Source organism: Andrographis paniculata, unplaced genomic scaffold, assembly GCF_009805555.1.
Source record: "Andrographis paniculata isolate CXL003 unplaced genomic scaffold, ASM980555v1 Contig21END, whole genome shotgun sequence".
In the NCBI taxonomy this organism is placed as follows: Eukaryota; Viridiplantae; Streptophyta; class Magnoliopsida; order Lamiales; family Acanthaceae; genus Andrographis; species Andrographis paniculata.
Window position 1 is genome coordinate 4,111,160 of NW_026137502.1, and position 23,943 is coordinate 4,135,102.

The following is a 23,943-nucleotide window of genomic DNA, read 5'->3' on the forward strand; positions in this document are numbered from 1 at the left end:
ATGTTTATAAATATGGATAGATAGATAGATGTGTGTATATGTATTGTAAGATAAAGATAGAGAAATAAGAGAGAGAGAGAGAGGGAGGATTAATTGGTGAATTGAAAACAAAGGTCTATAAATATTTATAGCCTCTTAACATAATGAGTAATCAACTGACAAGACACTTGGCAACTCTGAATTAAAACACTTGTAATTGTCATAGAAATGACACTTACGGTGCATTTGTTCGTGGTTTTTAAATTTTGAACACAATATGATTATGTTCGGAATACGGGCAAGGATACCATGTTCAGAACCGTGTTGGCTGGGACGCCCCGTCACTTTACGAGTCATCCAACACGGACCGACCGTGTTCAGTCTCACTCAACCATCTTTGGACTATAATTGATAAATTTTTATTTGAGTTGGACCAAAATTAATAAATATTTTTGAATTAGACCTTGATAATTATAATATTGAATTACCAAAATAATTTTTGCTCAAAAATTTAATATTTTTACTTTTGATTTATATTTTATTTTTACCTTCAATCTAAAAATTTTGAAAAATTCACCTTTTTTTTTTTGATTTGTTTCAATTTTTTAATTAACTAAATTTATTGTACGAAATATTTTTATACTTTTTCTTTAATTAATTAATTAATTATTTATTTATTTTTATTTTTATTTTTATTTTTATTTTTATTTTTTTACTATTAAGACATTACAATTCTATATAACAATAACTAAATAAACAAACGCACAACTCATCAACAGAAATTGTCTTAGCTATTAAAACCTGGTTTCATAGTCAGAAAATGAGGCTTAAAACAAAAACCTAGCCAAAACAAGATCAAAATACTGCAAATTTGGATGAACCAATTGACACAAAATGCACAGAATCATCGAACTATATTTATTCTCTAGGCATGAAAGAAATCTACCCGTCATATTCGCCCTGCGCGAACTTGTTTTCGGGATAAAACACCGCCACCACTTGATTTCCTCCAAATTTCCTCCCATTCAATCCTTGCCGAGCTTTTGTGGCGCTTTCAACGTCAGCATACTCCAAGAAAACCTACACGGCATAATGGAGTTTCCGATTAACTTATATCGCACTACATTTCCACTACAGTTTTGGGAATTCGAAGGTAATCTGATATAAAAACAGCACATATCCATTAACCAACCTTTCCTACACCGGGGCGCAATTCATCGCTGGGAAGTGGCCGAGGGATAATCACATTCACTAATGTACCTACAAAAATATTATCGAATATTGAGTTGCATTCTTTAATCAGAAAAAGGGTTGGTATGGGGGTGGTTAGTTAATAATGTTTCCCATGTTTTCGGTATGTATGTGCGTTGGTGGCATCAGATTAGCAGAATAGGGGGAGTCGGGAAGGCTGTAAAACAGAGAATAGAACACAAAAAGGCGAAAAATTTAGTGTTCTGAACTTGGATAAAAAAAGAGAAGGTAAATGTAGAATTTTGAAGAAATTACCAAACTTCCCGCCTTCACTTCTCATGTCTTCAACTATGTCTTGGTACTCTTCGTCATCCTTCAGCTCATCGGCAGTAACCACTTGTGATAGGCAAACAACCTTTGTAACAACTAGACTAGGTTGCAGCATTAGTTTCTGCTTGAAAATTGTTAGAACACAAGCCGATTAGATGGAAGTTACGTATCACAGAGCTTCACAAACCCTCAAAAACAATGGCAATTTCATTACCTGTAATGCAATTTGTTGTTGGGCGTGCAACAGCACGCTTTCTTGTTCTGGTTTAGGCTGAGATGTGCCTTGGTTTGCTCGTCTCACAGTAAGTGTTTTATCGCCCATTTTTATCCCATTTAGAGCTGCGCAAGCAATATCTGTAACTGAAAGATCTTGGTAAACACAAAATGCGTAGCCTTTGGAGTTCCCCGTTTCTCTATCCTTGACGAGATCAAAGCCCCTAAGTGCTCCAAAGGACTCCAGCAGCTCCCTGACCTGTGCCTCTGTGAAGTAATACGGCAAACCACCAACGAATATTCGGTCAGGACCCTCAAGTCCACCCGCAGACCCTGGGGTCAATCCAACAGCTGCAAGGTTTAAATTGGGATTGGGTTGGCTTGGGCCGAGAGTAGCAGCCAGTGACGGGTTATAATCGCTGGGTCTTCTCACTTTAACCGGTGCACCCTGAGAAGGAAGGTAAAGCAAATCAAGAAATACAATCCCGAATATTTTAATTTCATGAAGAGTGTTGGTTATTTCAAATTCCATGCGTTCAATTGGTTAAAGAAGCATTACCTCAAATATGATGCCATCCAACGCCATTGCATTACTTGCCTCTTCAACAGATCTCATCTCCACGAAAGCAAACTTCTTCTCGTGATTAATATAAACATTAACAACTGCATCTCCTGAAACAATAAAAAGGAAGCATAAATACTCTATATGTATCGTTTCTCAAGTGCAAGTGACCAAAAGGGCTTAATTGTATGTTGACCTGGACCGGCAGTGTTTCCTCCAATTGTTGCCATAACGTGACTGAAAAAGGTAGCCACAGACTGCCATAAAGATCCCAAAAATATCAGTAGATAGAAGAGATGTAATAGGTAAAAATAAACAAAGTAATGAATCTGTAGTCTAAGTACACGACAGTAAATGCTTTTAGTGAAATGAATGCATCACAATGTCAATGAAAAGATGAATTTCAAAAGAAGAAATGAAGTAATGCATGCCTTCAGACATAATCAATGTATCACAATGTCATTGATGCCGTAACCAAATGACAAAATGATCAAACCTGCAGCATAACTTCTATGTTAATAGAAAAGAAAATATTACCTGTTCATTAGCTGTGGGAGAAAGTCCACCGACATAAACTCGTCGAGCATGTCTGGTAGCCTGAGGACGCAAGTGTTTAGGAAACATTCTACACCAAAGATGATGGAATTACATGAAATAATTAATCATACAAATCAACCTGCTGAGTCATGGCCTGCACGGGCATCACAGGGAGTGCTCCAAACTGGAATCGAGTAATATAATTATTGGAAATGATTTGAAGAGCATGTATGGATATATTATTACAAAAAAAATAAAATAAGATTTTAAGAAACCTGTCCAGATGCCAAAGGCATCATATTGGGAAACATTCCAGGAACGGTAGGGGTAGTGATCCCAGGCATCTGACCTGTTATGACTAAACAAAGTCAGATCTCACGTATAAGAACTGCTGAAATCATGCCTTTCTTAAATTAGACAAAAGGAAGTTGTCAAAACTTTTATGGTAGTTTCCTCATTATCAATATTTTGAGCAGTATACGACATAGAGATTAAGCTATATTTTATTCTAATAGAAAACAGTGTGATCAGTTAAAAATACCCATAAAGGCTACCAAACATTAAATCCTGGTAGAAGATGGACAAAACCTGTTTTGATTCTTCCTTGTACATTAAAGCTACAGAGATCGGCTCACGCCCATTGTCAGCACAGTGGGCCTAGTAGCCCAACATTGCCTTCTTACAACATAACATAGGACATACAAAACAACAAACAAACACCAAACACAACAAGAAACCAAAAACACTCTCAGTTCCAATCACTAAGCAAATAAGCAATTGAAAAGAACAGAAGAGGCAATCTTGGGACCAGTACTCCATACTCTGATATAGTACCAAGTAGCTTACCAAATTGAAACCATGAATTTGATATGAACTTTCCACACTATATCAGAGAAAAGAAGCAATAGTTAACGTTATAATTTAAGCATGAAACCATTTTCTCATAGTACCTGTAACAGCAGCCACATTGGGAATCATAGCCGTAGGAGGTGCCATGTCGAAACCACTCATCCTTTTGCTGTAAAGTTGCACCATCAATGACACAGACAGGTGAAATAGGACAGATATTTTGAAGATGTAACAAAACGAGAAAAAGATCAATATTGCGAAAATTTGAACATATCAATATTAACATACATTCCACAAATTATACTTCAAGAAAGCAGCAAACATATCACGCCAAAGGGAACACGAAAGCATTCTGCATATAAACTAGCTATATAATGTACATTTACTAGGAGATTTTAAATGAGAAATCGTTTTAGGTGGCTAGGTGAATTTGTCATTCATAATAATAATAATTGATGTACCGACCAAATTCTATGACATTCATCACCTAAGAAAAGGACATCATGATCTCCCGGCATCTTGTCAATATACATACACATATATGTATATAACAGTTTGACTATATTAGCCTATCAGCATGAAACCATGTCATAGAAGAGGTGAACAAAAACTTAGCTATTAAGTCCAAAATATAAGAATACATATATGTAGTAATTAATTAGTGTTCACTGAGAAAGGTCCACTTCAATCACATAATAGTACAATAGAAGGAAAAACAATAACCTTAGTTACCTTTTGGAACGCGAACGAGACCTTGACCTTGATCTGTGCTCAGACCTATGCCTGGAGGGCGATCTAGATCTATGCTTTGACCTTGACCTAGACCTACGCCTTGATCGTGATCTAGACCTTTGTTTGTGCCTTTCCTCCTGGTCTCTGTCATACTCTCTACGTCTGAGGGGCAGAAATATAATGATTCAAAGATAAAAAAATATTCATCTTGACCAGAGTGTAACTGATCAGTCATGAGTTGTATAATAGAATTTACCATGAACTATTAGCTGATCACACCTACTACAAATTATAAGCCTTTTTTTTTTTACTAAACTTCGAATGTAAATGAATGTAGGAATGAATAAAAGCACCGAGAACACCAAGGCTCTGCTTACTTATGCTTTCAACTTTGTTTTCATACTATTCATCAAAATTTCTACCTCTTTAATATATCACATCTAAAGCCTATTTTTCATTTAAAATATTACATCGAAAACTTATTTCCTATACAAAACATAACATCCAAACACCTATTTATATCACATCAAATACTTAAGTTTTATTCTAACCTTTTAACATTCTCGAAACTTTCTAAAACTCCAAAACAAATTTAAAAGCACACCCTGCATTAGTGAATTGAGGGGGGGTAGAGTTCAGAGTTTCAAGCTCCTTACCTATCTGGGTCCCTACTTCTGTATGAGCCATCATCATCATCATCTCGATCATGGGTCCTATCCCTATCTCTTCTCTCGCTCCTATCCCTGTAACGGCCTCTATGGTGACGGCCACGGTCCTTGTCTCTATCCTTTTCCCTATCATTATCCCTGTCCCTGCCCCTGTCTCTATCCCTGTCCCGATCCCTATTTCTGTCCTTGTCCCGATCCCTGTCCCTGTCCCTGTCCCTGTCCCTGTCCCTGTCCCTATCCCTGTCTTTATCACGACTTCTTTCCAATTCTTTATCCCTGCTTTTGGATGACTCCCTCTCATTACCTTGATCGTATTCATGAGATTGCTGCAGAATGGTAAGATCAAGCTCTGTCAAGTGACTAAATTCAAATATAAATGCATACCCAGTGAAGGGAAACTTTCAGCACTATGGTGCCAACAAAAATACTAAATTGTATCACCACACCGCTGCAAAGTGTACATACCAAAAAAAAAAGTGTGTACAAACAGCATAATCATCAGGATTTAAGAGCACATTTGATACTTAGAGCTGATACCTACAAATCATTTGTAATAGAAAATAAAAGTATCCAGAACTCTAATTTTGCATATTCTCTGCCCCTAATGCAAAGAATAAAATCCAGACCAAATTTAATCAAGAATAACTATAATGACACACCTTATTGCCACCTGCACTTGGCGATCCCTTGTGAGTCTGCTGCTCCACGCCTAGTGCTTCAGGAGAGTCCAACGTTGCAGAAAAATATGTGTTCTCATCCATGTCCGGATTCGTCATCTCTGAGATGGTAAAAGACACTCAATATATGTTAGCAACCTTAACCAATTGAGATTCTAAAAATCAACAAGCTGAGCGAGACATTCATAATCACTGCAACAGCCTTCGATCCAATTCGTACAGAAACAATCCACGAATCCTATTGACAAGTGATCCAAAAGTCATTCCCCATATGATCCTCGGCTACACTGTTTCACCGCCCGTAAACAAGTAGAAATTTTTTAAAAAACGAAGATTTCAAACGATATTTACATAGAGAGATACAGAATCAAAGAAAACAGTATTTTCTTCAGCGAAAACATCTATCATCGGCCACCTTCCGCAGGCGAGCGTTAATTACATAATCGAAACTAATAAAATCACAATCTCAGCATCAGACAAAATGAGAAAACACGCGTTGTTCATTCCTCGCCGTCAACACTTTCCAGAAATGAAGCAAACAGAACAGATCCGCGAATAGAGAGAAGCAGGGCAGAAAACGTACCTTGTAGGCGCTGTTGTTTGTACCTCGAAACCCTAGAGTGCCGTCAAAAATGCCAGACCCAAGATTTATTATACATATATAATATATAATAAAATAATATTATTATTAAAGTTCTATTTTAAGGTACATTCAAATTTAGAGTATATCAAAATACTTCTTCGTTTCCATTCAACTAGTACATTTTTTTTTTTTTTTTTTTTAAGTAAAGTAATATTTCTTGTGTCCCACATAATTTATTCATATTTTTTATTTTCAGTCTCATATAATTTTTAATCACGTTTTAAATTTTAAATTTAATAATTTTTTAATTTTAATTAAACTATTTATTTATCTTAATCTTAATTTATATTTTTATTAAATAATAATTATTTTTATCAATACAATTTTTAATTATCTACTGATCTTACTTTACTATATTCCGATATTTATGATAATAAGCTCAAAATATCTAGAACGGAGGGATTAATAATTTATTAATATTAAAAAAATATATGTAATAAATTAATTTGTATTGGTTTACTTGTTTAAAAAAAAAAAAAAAAAAAAAAAAAATTGAACTCTCAACTTCAAATGAAAAAAAAAAAAAGTCTACATTGTACACTAAAAATATTGATTATAATGTATACTAGACTGAATTTTTTAGTATTTTACTATATTAGACCGTATAAAAAATTTTGTATATAAAAAAAATTAGTAAATTGAAAATTTGGTATAAGAAACATATATATTAGTATCATATCGAAAATTTAGTATACTATCGGCAAATAAAAATATGCATAATACCAAAATATCAAAATGACATGAAATTTTTGGTATATGAAGAAAAAAAAAAAAAAACTATTCCGAAGTATACTGAAATGGTCAAATTATATAAAGGTTACTACACAATACACTTTTTTTATTTTATAATTTTTGATTGAAAAATCAATTCATTATACATCAATACATTTATTATTTTATTTTAGATCAATATACATAAATTTCTAAATATCAAACCAAATCTATTAATCCTAAAAAAGAAGAAAAAAAAAAAAAAAAACAATTTTTTGAATCTATTTTAAAATCAAATCTAACCCTGATCTAAATCAATTCTTTCAGAATTATTCCAAACTCTTAAAATCATCTTCGAGTTCAAAAAATTAAATTTGAATATCCATATCCATTTTAATTTTCTCTTTGTTTGTTACAATGACTTTGAAACTATTTTGGTTAAGTATTATTATATATATATATATATATATTTGTTAAGGATAAATATTTAATATCAAACTTAAAAGAATTTTTGTTTTAGTAAATAAATGAATAAATAAATTAAAACCTAAGGTTTGTTTGACGTTAATTTGAAATTAAAATTAAAATTATGATTTGAATTTCTTTAAAATGATATTTTTATAAAATAAAACAAAATATTTTTTATTAAAACCGTATATACTAAATTGCTATTGATCCAAGTTTGAAATAAAATAAAAAATAAAAAAAATAAAAGAAAAAAGAAAAACGAATCACACATAAACAGTCATAATTTACGTTATAAATGTCTTCCTAAGCTCCCATGAAAATGATCATATAAATATTTCCATTTGCAAAAAGTCCAAAACACTAATAAGTTACATGAACAAATGATTTGCATCTACACACCAAACACAAGAACAACTAACAACAATAATCCAAGATTCATTCCCTTTAGGTTTCGAAACCGAAATCTCGGGTGCCGCCGGAGAAGCCATTGGCGAAGAATCCCCCCATCTTTTTGTGCAAAATTTTAGCGCTCATAGGAAGCTCGTGCTGAGAGTGAGGTCATTCAAGTTGGATACGATCTGCGTTCGTGTTGTACCAATCTGGTGGGCGATCTCGACTTGTTCTTCCAGCGGGAGTATCTCATACCTGTGATGGAACAAAAGAAATGTCACAGAGGGTAACGAAGAGAAACACAGATTTAATGGTATGTCACAAATATGCAAATGAGTTTCCTTAAATATCACAAGATTATGCGCAGCCCTGGACGGTAACATTAACTAGTGTCGTGTGTCATTTCGCATCTGAATTGAAGAAACCAATAGTGCTTTCTAGTATAGATATTCGAAGAATTGGAACGGGATATGAAGCTTTGTTTTGAATAGAGTTCTTAAAGATTTCTACTATTCAGAAAAAATAAATAAAAATTCTCCGAATGCGTCAAATCAAACACTTATGCTTCAATTTTTATATCATACTAAAAATTTATTTTATATTTAGAACATCACATCTACAAGAACAAACCATGTTCTATAATAAAATTCTCGCCCTTTTTGGAAAGTCTGCACTATTCTCTCTTATATTTTAAAAATTGCAGGATTCTATATAATATTTCTTAAAATAAAAAAGTCTGTGTAGTTTCTAAATTATAAGGGAGTTCAGCACATAATTTCCAAACCACAGATGAATTATCCACATGATAATCTAGGATCCCTATCCGGCTGCATTTTGGATTTATAGTTACCTAAGTAGTGCTCTTAGACCATAAATGGTCTAACGAATCAAGCATTTAAGTTGGCGCTGATGGAGATGAAGGCTAGGTTAGATAAAACAAGAAAGGTTGCCACAGTGTCAATTAAATTGAGAAAAGCATACCGTGACAGGAGTTCGCAGTCAACAATACTGTCAGGTCCTGGTCGATGAGCCTTTCCATTTGAATTGAAGTGACGAAAGGATCTTGGATTTAATCCAGCAACATGAGAAACAGCATCAACAAGCTTTTTCTGCAGCGACTGGAGCCGGCGAAAAGTAAGCTCGTCAAGAGGTGCGATGCAGCCAATGCTGCCATCGAGGGTGCCAAAAAGTAAGCCAAAGCGATTTGTCTTGTCAGAGCCAGGAGCTGTTCGATCTGCAGATGTAGGAAGTAGCTGCAGCCGCAGAAACTTTGTGATGTGCGCACCAACATGGAACTCGGCCCTCGATAGAAGTTTCTGTCCCTTCCAGCTTTCCGACACTTTTGGAGCATAGTAAAATATCTGTAACAAATTTATTAACCAATATGCAATCATACCAGTAACAATTGTTACTCTGTAAAAAACAAATGTAAATAATTCTCTTCTTAAAAAAAGGACATTCAAAGTACTTCAAGAGCCCAACATTTTATTGGCGAGAGAGTAGCATACTAGAATATGAAGCACCGTAATCTCATCGGCTTTTGGTAAACGAATAATGAACTAGTCAAGAAAGTCTAAATAAATGTAACCTGAAATAGAAAAGTTTCGCAGATAAACATGCTGACCTGAACATTCTTCTGGTCGTCTGAGACAACAAGGCTCAGAGTGCTTCCATCGATCAGAAACTCGGTTGCCAAACAATCAAGTGAGCCAAAATCCTTAGCTAATAAATTGAGTTGAGAGACCTGCTCCTTCCAACTAAGGAAGTATATGCTTTTGTGGATATCTCCAAGGAGGATAAAATTTTTAACCTGCAGGGGTAAAATTTTATCATAAAAGCATACAAATACCCAAGCTTGCATTGAAAACAATATGATATACCAACTCAAATGATTTTGAAGAAACAAACCAACAGTTAGACTAGTGAAGCCCAATTAACTCTAGGTAGCATTTGGTTGATCGGCAAGCAGGTTAAAGAAACAATAGAGCAACTAGAAGCATAGAGAAACCGGTTCCATCTAAAGACCAAATGTATATATTGTGATGCTTACAATGTTCAAGCTCACAACATAGAGAGGCGGGACATCATAGAAGGCAACGCCATTCAGCTCGGAGCCCGTCCACTTGTGTAGAATAATCTTAGGCCCTGAAGCTATTAACAGATGACCTTGGAGTGATGCAAGGGCTGATATGGCGCCTTTTAACTCCTTGGAGTAAACCTCGGTAACCTGAAAACAGAATTATTAAATTAAATTTATATATACATATATATTGAAAAACCTAAACATAGTAGAAGGCAATCAGATTGTTTGACCTTTTAGTAAAATCTTTCAATAAAGAGTTTAGCAAACTACCTTAGCTTTCACATTGTCAGAGCTCCTCTCAACAGAATATAGGATAATGCGTCCTCTTGCTGCAACATCTTCTCCTTGCACATACGCAGTTCCAATTGCCAAAAGTGTTTCATTTGCTTGCGTCGTGGTATTCTGAAAGATATGCAGCATATTGTGAGGAAAATGATAATTGAAAAACATATTTGAAAATCTTAAGACAATAATGCTTTAAGATCCAATGAATCGGCTAAAATTGAGCTTACAAATAATGAAACCACTCGCACAGTAAGAGCATTTTCAGAAGTTTGCATTGGAATAGTAGCCCTAGTTTGCCATGGCCCAGTTGACCTTTCTGGTTCCATAATCCGAACCTCAAATTCTTCCACAGGATAGGTCCCTTCTGAAGTCAAATTATCATGCTCAAATTGGTTTCCAACTTCATGATCAACAAGAGATGAAAGGACCTGATTGAGTGGCTTGAGCACCTATATGAAACATAAATTAAACACGATTGAACATATCCAAATTAACATGACAGGAAAATCAAATGGGTCGTTTGATTATAAGTATTAAGTATTGTTGCTTATAGTTCTCCTGACACAAACAAAACTGCTACCTGCTAAACCTAACTAAAAACAGCAAGTCAAAAGATTGCACTTACTGGAACAGAAACTATGAGAGGGTACAAGTTCTTCTCAGCAAAATAAGTAACTTGATGTGGAGTCCCTTTCAGCGATATCTGTTAGCAGCAGAGAGAGAGCAAGGGGAATATGAAAACAGCAACGGAGAGCAGAAGTAAAAATATAAATGCAGAAAAAGCATCCCATATAAGCTCATGAGATGTTGGTCTGAACAAGACAAAGAATTAAGACAATGCTCGACCTTTTGTACAGGCCAATAGTTGTCATATGAAAGAGCTGGAAGTTGGCATATTTTCAGCGCACCCTGATACGACAAATAAATAAATAAGATTAGATTTGTGTTTACTTGTTTATATTGAAGAGACACAAACAAAAAGATATATTTAACTAACCTCTGATGTAATATATATGAATCCATGATTACAATTCACATTGTGAAGAACAGTGAAGGCAACTATGGGACCATCACACACCTGAAACGGAAAGGATTACAGAATTATTAAAATTCACACTCTTAAACAAACAAATATGCATCCTAAAATGAATGTAAGTGATTGCAAGACATCACATGCCTTGAAAATAGTTTCATACTAGGAACACTAGAAATACCTGTGGATGTATTCGAAGCCGCTCCCTGAACATCATAATCCAAGTTGGCCTTGACCCAGAGAGGAATAAACCTTGCAACCCACCAACATTCTTGAAAACAGTTAAACGCTGTGATGAGGTACCAGCAGGTGTCTCCTCTCTTGTGTATGAGTCCAAAACAACACGGAAAAAGCGTAAATTCCTAAGCCTAGATGCACTCGCACCGCTGAGGTTAAGGGAGCTTTGAGAAGAAACAACACCCTCAGCCTTGGAAACATTTTCTGTAACTTCATATGCATAAGCATGGTAGCAAAGAATGCTTCCATCAGACAATATTCCAAAAAGAAAGGGACGACTATGTTGCTGTCCCCATCGCTGCATAGACAACTCAACAACCTTAATATTATGAGTTGCATCCTTCCTATCATGCCCAGCAGCTTCAGGGTCTTTTTTAATAGGTTTTACTGGATCGTTTGGTGTATCATGGAAAAAAGTATCAGAAATGTTACTCTTTCCAGAAACAAATTTATCCACTATGAAAACACTGCTAAAATTAGGCACATCAAATATCTCGAGATTTCCACTTTCATAGCACACTATACAGTATACGTCACCCTGGTCATGCAACACACCATCAGCACCATCAATAGCTTCTCCAATTCCAGTAGAAAGCCACGCGTCAGTACTTGTTTTACGGAGCCATGGTTCTGGTCCTTTATCATGATAGAGTGTACAGGCAGATACGAGCTTATCTGGGCTTTCAAATAATGGTGGAATGGTGATGGAAATAAGGCATGTTGATGTATCTAGGAGAAGACAGCCAGTAACATCTATGTTAAGGCTATTCAAAATAAATAAGCCAAATCCAAATATTTCATTGTTCAGGGGAAAAAAAGAAAGAAACAGCAGGGACCCGGTCACGGCGTACCTCCAACAATAAGCTGAATGCTTCCATTACTCATTCTCAACAACACATAAGGGTCGGCAAAAGAAACTGATGACACAGTAACAGCTTCACCTGACTCTGGATTGGAAGATTTAAAAGTCACCTCCTGAGTCATATAACCACCATCAAGAATCCTTGCACCGCCAGCAAACACTTGGATAACTCGACGTCTGCAGTAAGTATAGAATATAAATTATTTTGCCTGTTGAAACCTTCCCAAGTTCCCATCCAGTTGTCAAACAACTAAAATTTGCAAAAAAAAAGGGATGACCAAAGCATTAATGAAGTTAAACTAATAACTCTGTTCATGTAAACAGACATGAAGTAGCTATGCATTAAGCAAGAAAGTAGAATCCATGTTGAGGATAAAGATCTAGCCTATTTCTACAATGTTATGACAAGTTTCTTGTTAACATAAAGAATATTATAAACCAAAAAAAATTAATACACCACAAGGATGACATGCCATTTACTAATTAACATTGTAATTAAGAATATTGAGTAAGAAGAAAATAACTTCGGACAAATAAGGAGTTTCAACTAGAATCACAATCAACTCTTGTTCACAGAAGAACTATACAAATAATTCAGAAAACATTTGATTACATGACACAGCAACTCATATTTAATAAATTCTTATATAAGTAAAAAGGTAGAAATAGCAGTTCACAAAACAGCTAAGAAATACAAAGAATCACACCTTCCAAACAAGTTTCCTGCTGCAATTGTACTTCCTTGAACATAGTAATCAACATTTTCAGTCACTTCCTCAAGATTACTAGCAGTTTGTAGAACCTGTTGCAGAAAAATGACTCATGATACAAGGATACTGTTCACAATCACATACAGTAAAATAACAATAACAAGGCTACCGTTGACATACCATTGTACGATTTTCCAAACTAATAATTAAGAATGCATGATATTCATCTTCATCATCCGCTCCTTTTATGGAATCACCACGAGAATTCTTGTGGTACACAGTCCAAATACCTTTGCAACCAGGCAACGATTCCTTAACAAACATAGTAAGTAGGGAGTTCATAAGTTGTTCACTCCATGAAAACATAGAAAAACATCAAATTGCTCAACAAGAAATAGAACTGAGATTTGTTAAGAAAACATATTCAAGAGGAACAAATAAAAAAGCATAGGCATAACTTAAAGAACTACACAAGCTAACAAGAACCACAGTTATATTCCAACCATAAAAGGTAAAAGATGCTGTAGTTAACACGCACTTGAGTTATGGTTTCAGGGCGGATTGATTGCTGGAGCACACAGAGAGCACCATTCTTTCCATGACCAGAACAACATACCTGAATAAGAACCAGAATCTTTTTATTCAAGTAATTTTAAAACCTAGATACATCATCTTGTGGTGTAAAGTTAGTGAAGTAAATAATAAAATGCACATCCAAATATTTAGGTAAAACTTATGTGATGAAACAGCTTGTAGTAAAAAACTTTATCCACAAGCATAAAATAATTTAAAAGCAAAACTATCGCATGCCAAAAAAAAAAAAACAAATTTGATTGCTGAAACTATAACTAACCAATTCATAATTACTTTGCTTTGCAACTCCTGCAGCATTAGGATCAGCATTAAGTCTTAACCCATATGAGAAATCCTTCATTGGTCCCACATTTAGCAGTGAATCTCGCACTGAAAATGTGAATGTTTTCTGCACAAATGACAATAATCAGAATGATAATTCATGCCTGCAAATAATCCATGTTGTTTGGACCAGAGCAAATTCAATAGAAATTGGGGCAAGAACAGATAGGACTGACTCATAAGGCCTGGCAAGGCTTCAAGAAGTTAGGTTCTCAAACCCATCCATTTCTTATGTTTCACATGTTTCAGAAAAATTAAGACATCACACCAACAACAAAACAAAGACAAATTTTTCTATATGGACTTGTTTTAGTTGGGTCACTAATACTTTAGTGACCTTATACACTCCAATAAAAATTCTTCATTACATTTGCTACTATTTTTATGTTTCAGACTTCTCTTTCCTGCATACCATTATTTCTCCAAACTTATAGACTTGTGTTTACCATAATGCAAAAGAAATGTTGTTCGTATAATAATAATAATAATAATAATAATAAGTGAATGAAATGCAGCCATCTGTGGCACATGGAAGAGAAAGTAGCTTACTGGGTTTCCTTATTAACTCCAGTGGCACACTTAACATCTCTTGATTTACTGATACACTACAGTGCAGTCTACTAGTACTTTTGATAGTGTGTACATAGACAAAGAATGTCCGTGAATCATGCATATACTGATATCTCATATGAAGTCAAGAAGACAACAATGCAAGTCTAGAATTTTTCCTTAGAAATGGTGGAATGTTTATTTAAGTGGAAATTATTTATGGTATGATTCATTACTTTTATGTTCCCCATAAGTTATCATCTACATTGTACTCTAATTTTAGACAACATTATGGATACGATCAGGTCTTAACTCCATTTTGATGGTTATTGTCGTAATAACACTTAATATGGATAGTTGTTCTATGAATCTGTAATCCCATTTTGATGGTTGTTGTTGTTGTTTCATATTCTCCTTATGAAGTTTTTTCGACATTGCATTCTAATTTCAACAACATCATAGGTATAACCAGGTTTCAATTCCATTTTAATCGTTATTGTTGTAATTAGACTTAATATGTAGAGTTGTTTTTATAAAATTAATAAGAAAAATCATCATTTTTACTAATAAATATCCTTCAGAGATAGAGTGTGATGAAAAAGCACTGCAGTCAAATCCTATAGAGTTGAGAAGAGAAAGTATAAGTCACCTCTAAAATCAAGAACCTGCCATCATTGAAATCATCATCATATAGCACACTTAAATCATTTTTACCTGAGGGGACTGAGCATTGTTCTGAGCACTGCCATAGAAAGAAAGCTCCTCGCCACCAATTAAATCCTGCAATGCATCAGAGGGAGACCTTCGCAACCTCTTTGTCAAAGGTGCATCGCTCTCAATATCCTCATCCTACAGAAAATAATTTTTTTTAAAAAAATGCACACTGTCAACAAAGGTATGCATGCACCAACTGTAGAATAAACAGATATTCAAATCTTAAGAAAATTGAAGGGTGTGTCAACATGGAATATGAACAGTGTTCAAACTGAGTGATCAAGACTATTTCATCCATACTACTAAGAATGCAGGTGACATTTTTTGGATCTCTATTCATCGAAGCTATGCAATAACAAAAACGATGAACCTCTTCGTTCACACCAGAAGTCATTGACGAAGCTCCCACTCCAGAATTATATTGCACGAGCAGACTATCACCCAAACGGCTGCCCAAGAAGAATAGTGAATTTCCAACTGTAGTTATATCCTATAAAAGATAAAAACAGAAAAGGAAATTAAGTGCAAAAATAAATTTCACATAATTGTTTCATCAAGTAGAAGGTAAAAGCAAGAACTTCTGAAACTATTATAGCTCACCGACGCAAGTACTGAAGCTCTTGACTTGGAGAGTTCAAGTCTTTGTACCATTCTGTAAAGATAATTTTACAGAAACATTATAATCAAGAATAACAGTTTCCAGAATATAGGAGAGAGCCCTGCTACGTATGTTACAAATACTGAATACTGGTACACATTGTTAGCAGCTTTAGCAATTTTGAAGCAGCTGGTGGATCTCTAGCTTCCTAGATATCCACAGGTACAAAGTTAATTTGAGCCAAAACAAGCAAGGCATAAAACATTATAGTGGACTTTAACCCACGGAGATTTACATCCCAACATGGAATGAACATCAACCATCGTTATGACTTATGAGGGCCTAAATCTAGTCCAGAGAGGGGATGCATTAAAAAACTAAAAATAAAATCCTAACAATTGTTTATAAGAACCGGAGCTGTTCACATCAGCATGTCCCAAAGTTAGGATTCCTTGAGAAATAAAATAAAAATAAAAAATGCATGCAGATGACAGAAATAATAGAATTTTTAGAACAACCCATGTTGCACTAAGACAACTATATAATATTGCATTATTTGCATCTTCATTTATATAACCACAAAAAATCAGGCAGCATATTTATATGAATATTAACAACAACAACCAAAGAAGTTCAGAGAGGATTGTAACATTTCCGGATCTAATTCAGTTATCAGGAGCAATTTCTCCACAAAATTAACCATAAGATTGACTTATTCTTCAGTTGCAGGGGCAGCTTAACCCCAAAGCAGTCTTCACATTGAATGAAACAAACAACAATGGGAGAACAGAAAGTTACCTACCTCCCATCATAAACAAGAGTCAGTAAAAGCAGCTCCCCGGACTTTGAAGAAAATACAGCAACATCACTTGCTAACCACGTTGCATTTGCAGCATCAAGCTCTGTAGTGAAACCTGATCTAAGCATTTCTTGACTGAAGAGGATGTGAAAAATGCATCAGAAATGAAATATTGATTTGCCAAAAAAAGAAAGAAAGCAGGACAGAGATATAACCACTCAATTCCATGTTTTCAACAAGTATTATCTCACTATCTCGGTGTTTGAAAATATCACTGTAGGAAAATAAAGCAGTGCATCAGTATTATCAGCCTTACTAAGACTCATTGATTGATATACCTAACCCTCATCATATCAAAATATTCTGAAAAATGGGGTAAACTGAAGTCTGAAATCCGGTAGCTAAACATTCTTGATGATGTATTTCATTAATTTGTGAAAACTTGGCAAGCTAAACATAGTTTGTACACACCCAAATCCTTTTAATAAATAAAGCACACAAAAGAAAAGAAAGTACATATCTCAAAAAGAAAAACCCAACTCAACCCTAGAATGCACTTGCAGTAAAAGAAAATTAAAACTTGAAAAGTTGTATCCAAAAGCATGAATCAATGTAATTACAAGAAAGGAGTGAAAATAAAGAATAAAGGAATTAAGCATCACCTGCCATCAAAAGGAACTGCGAAATTGTTCAATGCTAAGACACATGATGCTGACTGTCCAATTAATTATAGAGAGAGAGAGTGAGTGAGTGAGAGAGAGAGAATGAGACAAAAAGAAAAAGCATGTAAATGGGAGAAAATGCAATTAAATGGGGTAGGAAATAAGGCAATATGAAAGTGGCAAACCTGACTATGGTAATGGATTGTATTTGCACAAATTACGAGAACTCCACCAATGGGAGATGGAACAGCAAGGAGTTTGTATGCATCATGAGGAAGATTCTGATAACAAAATAGAAACAAAGAACTTTCACATGATCAATGTTCAGTACGTTTAAAGATAGTTTACTCTACTATAGAGAAGAAAGTAACAAACTCAAAATTATTCTGGCTAGATTTTAATGTTGAATAAAAAGCAACCTTTATGAGTGAGGTATGAGGAAAATAGATCCAATAACTGTGATTCCTAATCAAAACATAAGATGCGGAAGAGGAAATCAATTTCTTCCCCTCATGAGAACAGCTAATAAGTTATTTTGCGGAGAGTGTTAATTTTAGAATAATCCTCAGCTCTTAGTAGAGTCTCATTCCACTAATATATACCACACTATACAATTTTCAATAAGTGCAAGTTTCAAATATAACTTACAATTGCCGACCATATGAGTGGATGCTGCTTTAGAGTTGTATTGATGCTGAGTGCAGATATCATACACGTGTGATGTTTCCATGAGACACGACCGGCCCATGTAAGCTCCTGTTCATGTAGAATTACTACAACAGGCTCAATGTAACCTGTAAATATTAAGTATTTCACAATCAAAAATCAAGATGGAAAGACTGATAAATTGCCAAAAAGATACATCTTCAGCTATACTATACCTTAGTTCTGGATCTAAAAGCAAAATAAAAATCTTTAAACACTATACTCTTAGAATAGGCACTGAGCAAGGTGCTTCAAAGATTTTCCAAGGACTAGCATGCAAGTGTTCTCCTTTGGCATCATAGTTTTTATAGGATGAGTTGCAAATAAAACTTTTAACTAGAAATGTGTTTCCAAACATGCTGAATCTTATCTTGCAAAGTAACAATGCCCAGCAATTCAGCGGTTCAGATGGATGCTTTCAATTAGGTTACCCAGAATAAACACTAATAATATTGTTTTACTTGTAAAGAGTTGTAGATCAACATTTATATAAACCTTAAAGCCCAACTAAATTGTCCAAGTGTTATTTGTAGCATCAATTGCCAATCTAGAGGAAAATCAAGAACACCAACCTGTAAAAGATCCAAACCAGTAACAAAATCTGTAATACCCTTCTGAAACCTAACACCTTTCCATGCATAAAAGAGGTTTATCTGGGTACAAAAAAGGTAGTGACGTGGGGATCTGTGCGAACATTGTAACTCAGTTCATGCCTAACTTAGTAACTTCACCTTTCATAAACTCCTAAAAAATCAGAGCATAATGCAGAAATCACACATATAGTACTCAAGGGACAGCAAGCATGCATGTTGCATGCTTAATTTGGTGGGTGGACTGTCAATTGATTTCTGAAGCATACATTCCAACAAACTAATAATAGTAGAACTGCAATGGTAAGGAGGTTTCCTACAACAGACTGTCCAGGGTATATAAGACAACAGAAATACATATGTAGCCACACTAGAATATTCATGTCAAAAGAAAATGAGAATAAAGAGAGATAAAGTTAGAATCCTCACCATTCAAAAAGATAAAATCTTTCACATGCTTCATGTCAAGATCCCGGAGCCCAACAATGTATGACGATTCAATGCGAGAAGCAGTAGCAGGACCCGCATTTAAAGAGCTGTCCTCACCAACTAAACCTGAACTTGCCTAACCAAAAATTTCAGTACTCAATATATGCATACATGACCAATACACAAAGATAAAAGGTATAGCCTTGAAGGCAGGGACCCTGCTGAAATTTGTCAAGCCACAAAACTCAAAAATGGGAATACTCATCATTTCCAATCACATATAAAGTTCTAATAAAACCCAAAGTTGTTAGGAAAGAGCACTGGGTGTAGTTATGCACAAACATGCAACAAATAAAATAAATATTCTGAACTTTTGAGAAACAAAAGAGGCCTTTGAATTTGTAAAGGTCTAACAAACAATAGACTCAACATAAATCCAAACCTCAGCTGCCTTAAGTACTATCAGCTGCAAACCATAAACGAGAACTGCAGCACACCTCCCCAATGGATCAACTTTTACTAAAGGGCCTCTCGGAAAGCATTCTCTGCCTCGTTTCAAATGCAGCCAATCAGGACCCTCAAAACAGTGCATTGAACTGAAAGAGCAGATCAGCAAGATTAAGGTACAGTTAACATGAATTTTTCAGAAATTGCATTCAGTTTAATGCAGAATGAATTTGAAACCATGTAGTAGATAATTAGCCATGCAAGGGACAAAAAAAACTAATGTACTAACCATCTAAATTAAGCGGAAAAGTCAACCTTGAATGCAAGAAACAAGATGCATTCTTTATAATTCATGATGATTCGTAACTCTGAGATTGTTTTATGTACAAGCATTTCCTTTCATAAGATAAATATAAAATCCTGGAATGCTCATGTTGAAGAATTTTTAAAATATATATCTGGGACAGCTATGACACCAGTATTTGAATACAGAAACTACTGATTCAGAAATATTTAAAAAAAGAAAGTTCTTGAATGCAGGAACGAAATGAGAATATGAGTATAAAGCTCACCTCGTCCTAAGCCCATGTATCGAATCATCAAACTCCAAAACTGAAATTTTTGCATCTCGAAATGTCAATATAATAGAATCTCTTTTCCTTCCCCCATCACCCCCTCCAGAAGGTAAAATCCCCAGTGACTCAACATTACCGTGCAACCTAGAAATTCAAGAACATACATAATAAGTAAGTGGTTTTGTTAAATAGAATATATGTATATATATATATGTGTAACCTGATGAATAATTAACTGACAGATATACATGTTCACATAACGTATTCACGTAATGCAGTACCACTTCACTGAAAAAATCATCCTTGTGCAAAGGAGATAATTAAACTTAAATGAAGAGATTTCTAAGTCCCAAACTGCCGGGATCCTTGTAGCACCACAGACCATTGCTATTCAGATAATAAAGATACATTCAGAAATTATTGAGAGTGACTCATGACAGAAAAGAACTTCAGAATACAATCACATAAATAACCAATTGAAATCGCAAAAATCTTGTCCAATAATGAGTTCTTTCTTGTGTCACGATCCTACAATGAATTTTCTTGAAAAAGAAAAGCCGAAAAGAGCGCCCATTCCAACAATCTGGAGAAGGCAACGCTCCACTTCCAAATCCAAATTACCAGTATTGCCTGTGCGTGAGTGTGTGCACGGTTCAGATGACTGATACACACCTGTAATGGCAGACGAGCTCAAGAGAAGCGCCGGAAATGCCGGCCAAAACACCTCCGCGCTTGGGTTCCGCGGCAGCCCTGGAGTCCGTTGCAGAAGAAAACTCCTCCTGGATTCTAACAGTGTATACTTCAAGAACGTTGGCAGCAGCCGTAATGAGATTAGGGATTGGGCCAATTGGCTTCTTGGATGCGGGCCATTCCGACTCCAGGTCGTCGACGGCTGCCGGGGCGATTCTTGGCGCGAAATCGGCGGCGGAATGCGCTATGAAGCCCGACGCGCAGTGGTCGATGCCGGTAGGCCAATGCATCATCTTGTAGGCCGCGAAGCTCATGTCTGGGCAATTGAAGTTGCAGTGCAGGCGAATTGGGTGGTAGAGAATTTGGGGATTAGGGTTTTTTCAGCCCTCTTCTAAACCCTGGACGGGACTGGACTGGAGCTTTGGAGTGACTCTCACCGAACCGTACAATTGACCGTTGAAATATGTCAGCCATGACTTCCAAATAGATATATCAAGAAACATATATATACACACTGAAATATATATATATATGAGAAGGTGTACGAATGATAACCTATTTTTACTACATTACCCTTAATACTGAAATAGTGTATTTTTACATCAGTTGTACGTATTGGTAATATTGTGGACAAGTATGACTAAATTTGTCAATAAACCCCACGTTGTCAGTTATACTGAAGACATTGGATGTTTTTGACAGTTGTGTTTTTTCAATTCAATTTGCTATTTTGTAATGATTTACTTGTACAAAAATATATTGATATGGATATCATTTTGTAGATAGTAACGTTTTTTATAATACAATAACTTAGTTACAATATTATAATGCTATAATAATAAAAAAAAAATGCATTTGAAACTAATGCAGTGGTTTTTGAATTTTGGACACGCAAAAAAAAAAATTGATCCGACTAGTCGGCTGATCTTACAGAAATAGAAGACATCCGAATTGAGGCCAGTCTCAAGGGGTAACCGTCCAATTCACTCAAATTCAAAAAATAATTAAAATAATTAAAAATTAATTAAAAAAAAAAAGTTAATTCTTTTTTAAAAAAATAGTTGGTTGCAGTAATTTAGTTAAAAAATTTCTCTCTCATATTTCTATCCCAACCGACTACTGGACGGTTCTCCTCTTTGTCATCCGACCAATTCAGTATATGTATCATTTTGTAGAAAATAATTTTTTAATAAAATAGAAAAAAATTTATCCAAAAAAATATATATTTTTTAATAATTCGTTGGTTGAACAAATATAAAAAATATATATTTATATAATTTATTATTGTTAAGTAAAAGAAAAGAATAATAATAAGAATATATAGGGTGTATAAATTGGATTGATGTATAATCCAAGGGGCCTGATACGGAAGTCGGTCAGAAAAGGGAAGTCGGGCAAAGAGGGATAAGACGGTCAGAAAAGGGAAGTCGAGCAAAGAGGGATGAGACGGCAGACACGGAGGTCGGACAAGATAAGGTCGGGCACGGAGGTCGGACAAGATAAAGTCGGGCACAGAGGTCGAACAAGATAAGGTCGGGCACAGAGGTAGGACAAGATAAGGTCAGGCACGGAGATCGGACGTGATAAGGTCGGGCACGAAAGTCGAACCAGAAAAGGTCGGGCACTGAGGTCGGATGTGATCAGGTCAGGCACTGAGGTCGGACGTGATCAGGTCGGGCACGGAAGTCAGACCTGATGAGGTCGGGCACTAAGGTCGGACGTGATCAGGTCGGGCACTGAGGTCGGACGTGATCAAGTCGGGCACTGAGGTCGGACGTGATCAGGTCGGGCACGGAATTCAGACCTGATAAGGTCGGGCACTGAGGTCAGACGTGATCAAGTCGGGCACGGAAGTCAGACCTGATAAGGTCGGGCATTGAGGTCGGACGTGATCAAGTCGGGCACAGAGGTCGGACAAGATAAGATCAGACACAGAGGTCGGTTGAAAGAGGAAGTTGGGCGAAGAAGGACGGTTGAAACGGAGGTTGGTTGAAAAAGGTCTGTTAATTGGTTGTATACTTAAGTAAACAGTAGTTCAGTCGCTTGGTTTGGGCGACAATTGAATCATCTGGATGATTCATTGTTCAGCCGATTGGAGAAATCAGATGGTGGTCGCTTGATGAGCCGGCCGATGAGTCGACCAGTTAGTCTTTGGGTTGGCTGGTTGGTCAATCGTTGGGTTATTCGGTAGGTTCAGTCGGTTAGCCTGTAGAGAAATAAACCGATTGAACCTACCGAATAACCCAACGATTGACCAATTGACCAATCTAGATACTAACTGGTCGCTAGACCAAACGACTCATTGGCCAAATCAAGCGACCACCATCTGGTCCGTTCAATCGGCTGAACAACCATTCGTCTAGACGATTAATTGGTCGCCCCAATCAGTCGACTAGCATCAGGTCCCTTCAAACGGCCAAACAACCATTTATTCGGACGATTCATTGGTCGCCCAATCAAGCGACCAACATCCGGTCCCTTCAAACGGCCGAACAACCAATCGTCCAGACGATTCATTGGTCGCCCCAACTGACCGCCCTTTCAAGCGACTGAACTACTGTTTTGACCAAGCGACCGGCCAATCGATCAAGCGATTAAAAGGTCGCTTGATTAAGCGACCAACCAACAGACCTTTTCTTCACCCGACCAATTAACAGACCTTTTCTCTTGTCCGACCTCCGTGTTTGTCATCTCATCTTTTTTCGCCCGACCTTATCTTGTCCGACCTCCGCGTCTGTCATCTCATCTTTCTTCGGCCGACCTTATCTTGTCTGACATCCGCGTCTGCCCTCTCATCTTTCTTTGCCCGACTTCCTTTTGCCCGACTTTTGGGCCGTTTGGCTTATGTTCGAACCCATTTAGGATCTCACTTCCAATTAACAAACCCATTGAACTATACACCAATTCACAGTCCTAGGTCCATTCTTGAAAACCCTGCACATTGTTTTTTTTTTTACTCAACAATAGTATAATTTATTATATTTTTTTTCTATTTTCTTTCTTCTCCAACCGACTACTTACTGGACGGTTATTCTCCTCTTTGTCATCCGACCAATTCAGTATATATATCATTTTGTAGAAAATATTTTTTTAATAAAATAGAAAAAAAA

General features: G+C 35.9%; 2 protein-coding genes across 5 annotated transcripts; both read right to left on the reverse strand.

Moving 5' to 3' along the window:
- Positions 1–751: 751 nt before the first annotated feature.
- LOC127244934 (splicing factor U2af large subunit A-like) lies at positions 752–6,290 on the reverse strand. 2 transcript variants are annotated; one of them, XM_051265538.1, is made up of 14 exons: positions 5,924–6,288; positions 5,721–5,839; positions 5,050–5,387; positions 4,394–4,555; positions 3,763–3,830; positions 3,088–3,161; positions 2,952–2,996; positions 2,813–2,872; positions 2,472–2,532; positions 2,273–2,385; positions 1,715–2,161; positions 1,486–1,621; positions 1,172–1,239; positions 752–1,059 (listed from the first exon to the last, which is right to left on the reverse strand). In XM_051265538.1, the coding sequence occupies exons 2-14, from the start codon at positions 5,835–5,837 to the stop codon at positions 922–924; spliced, it is 1,827 nt and encodes a 608-aa protein (XP_051121495.1). In that variant the 5' UTR covers positions 5,838–5,839; positions 5,924–6,288; the 3' UTR covers positions 752–921. The 2 variants fall into 2 exon arrangements, with proteins under 2 accessions (XP_051121495.1, XP_051121496.1); XM_051265539.1 differs by lacking the exon at positions 752–1,059 and having other exon boundaries at positions 1,231–1,387; positions 5,924–6,290.
- Positions 6,291–7,831: 1,541 nt separating this feature from the next.
- On the reverse strand, positions 7,832–21,293 carry LOC127244713 (cleavage and polyadenylation specificity factor subunit 1). 3 transcript variants are annotated; one of them, XM_051265192.1, is made up of 26 exons: positions 20,816–21,293; positions 20,141–20,287; positions 19,564–19,717; positions 19,122–19,257; positions 18,046–18,191; positions 17,583–17,678; positions 17,398–17,450; positions 16,739–16,870; positions 15,939–15,990; positions 15,709–15,828; positions 15,339–15,473; positions 14,014–14,142; positions 13,699–13,776; positions 13,341–13,472; positions 13,158–13,252; positions 12,440–12,627; positions 11,533–12,317; positions 11,316–11,396; positions 11,165–11,227; positions 10,944–11,021; positions 10,546–10,767; positions 10,304–10,435; positions 10,001–10,177; positions 9,575–9,760; positions 8,932–9,311; positions 7,832–8,205 (listed from the first exon to the last, which is right to left on the reverse strand). In XM_051265192.1, the coding sequence occupies exons 1-26, from the start codon at positions 21,145–21,147 to the stop codon at positions 8,091–8,093; spliced, it is 4,344 nt and encodes a 1,447-aa protein (XP_051121149.1). In that variant the 5' UTR covers positions 21,148–21,293; the 3' UTR covers positions 7,832–8,090. The 3 variants fall into 3 exon arrangements, with proteins under 3 accessions (XP_051121149.1, XP_051121150.1, XP_051121151.1); XM_051265193.1 differs by lacking the exons at positions 20,141–20,287; positions 20,816–21,293 and having other exon boundaries at positions 19,122–19,247; positions 19,564–19,695; XM_051265194.1 differs by lacking the exons at positions 19,564–19,717; positions 20,141–20,287; positions 20,816–21,293 and having other exon boundaries at positions 18,046–18,153; positions 19,122–19,218.
- Positions 21,294–23,943: the final 2,650 nt, after the last annotated feature.

Bases quoted from the DNA above. Each gene is read 5' to 3' on its own strand.
- LOC127244934 (XM_051265538.1), bottom strand. From the start codon at position 5,837: ATGACGAATCCGGACATGGATGAGAACACATATTTTTCTGCAACGTTG. The intron at 3,831-4,393 runs GTAACTAAGGTT...GCAACTTTACAG, and splicing joins TCTCGTTCGCGTTCCAAAAG to CAAAAGGATGAGTGGTTTCG. The intron at 2,997-3,087 runs GTTTCTTAAAAT...ACTCGATTCCAG, and splicing joins TGCCTTTGGCATCTGGACAG to TTTGGAGCACTCCCTGTGAT.
- LOC127244713 (XM_051265192.1), bottom strand. From the start codon at position 21,147: ATGAGCTTCGCGGCCTACAAGATGATGCATTGGCCTACCGGCATCGAC. The intron at 19,258-19,563 runs GTTTGGATTTAT...ATTTTTGGTTAG, and splicing joins TAGTACTTAAGGCAGCTGAG to GCAAGTTCAGGTTTAGTTGG. The intron at 9,761-10,000 runs GTAAGCATCACA...TTACCCCTGCAG, and splicing joins ATGTTGTGAGCTTGAACATT to GTTAAAAATTTTATCCTCCT.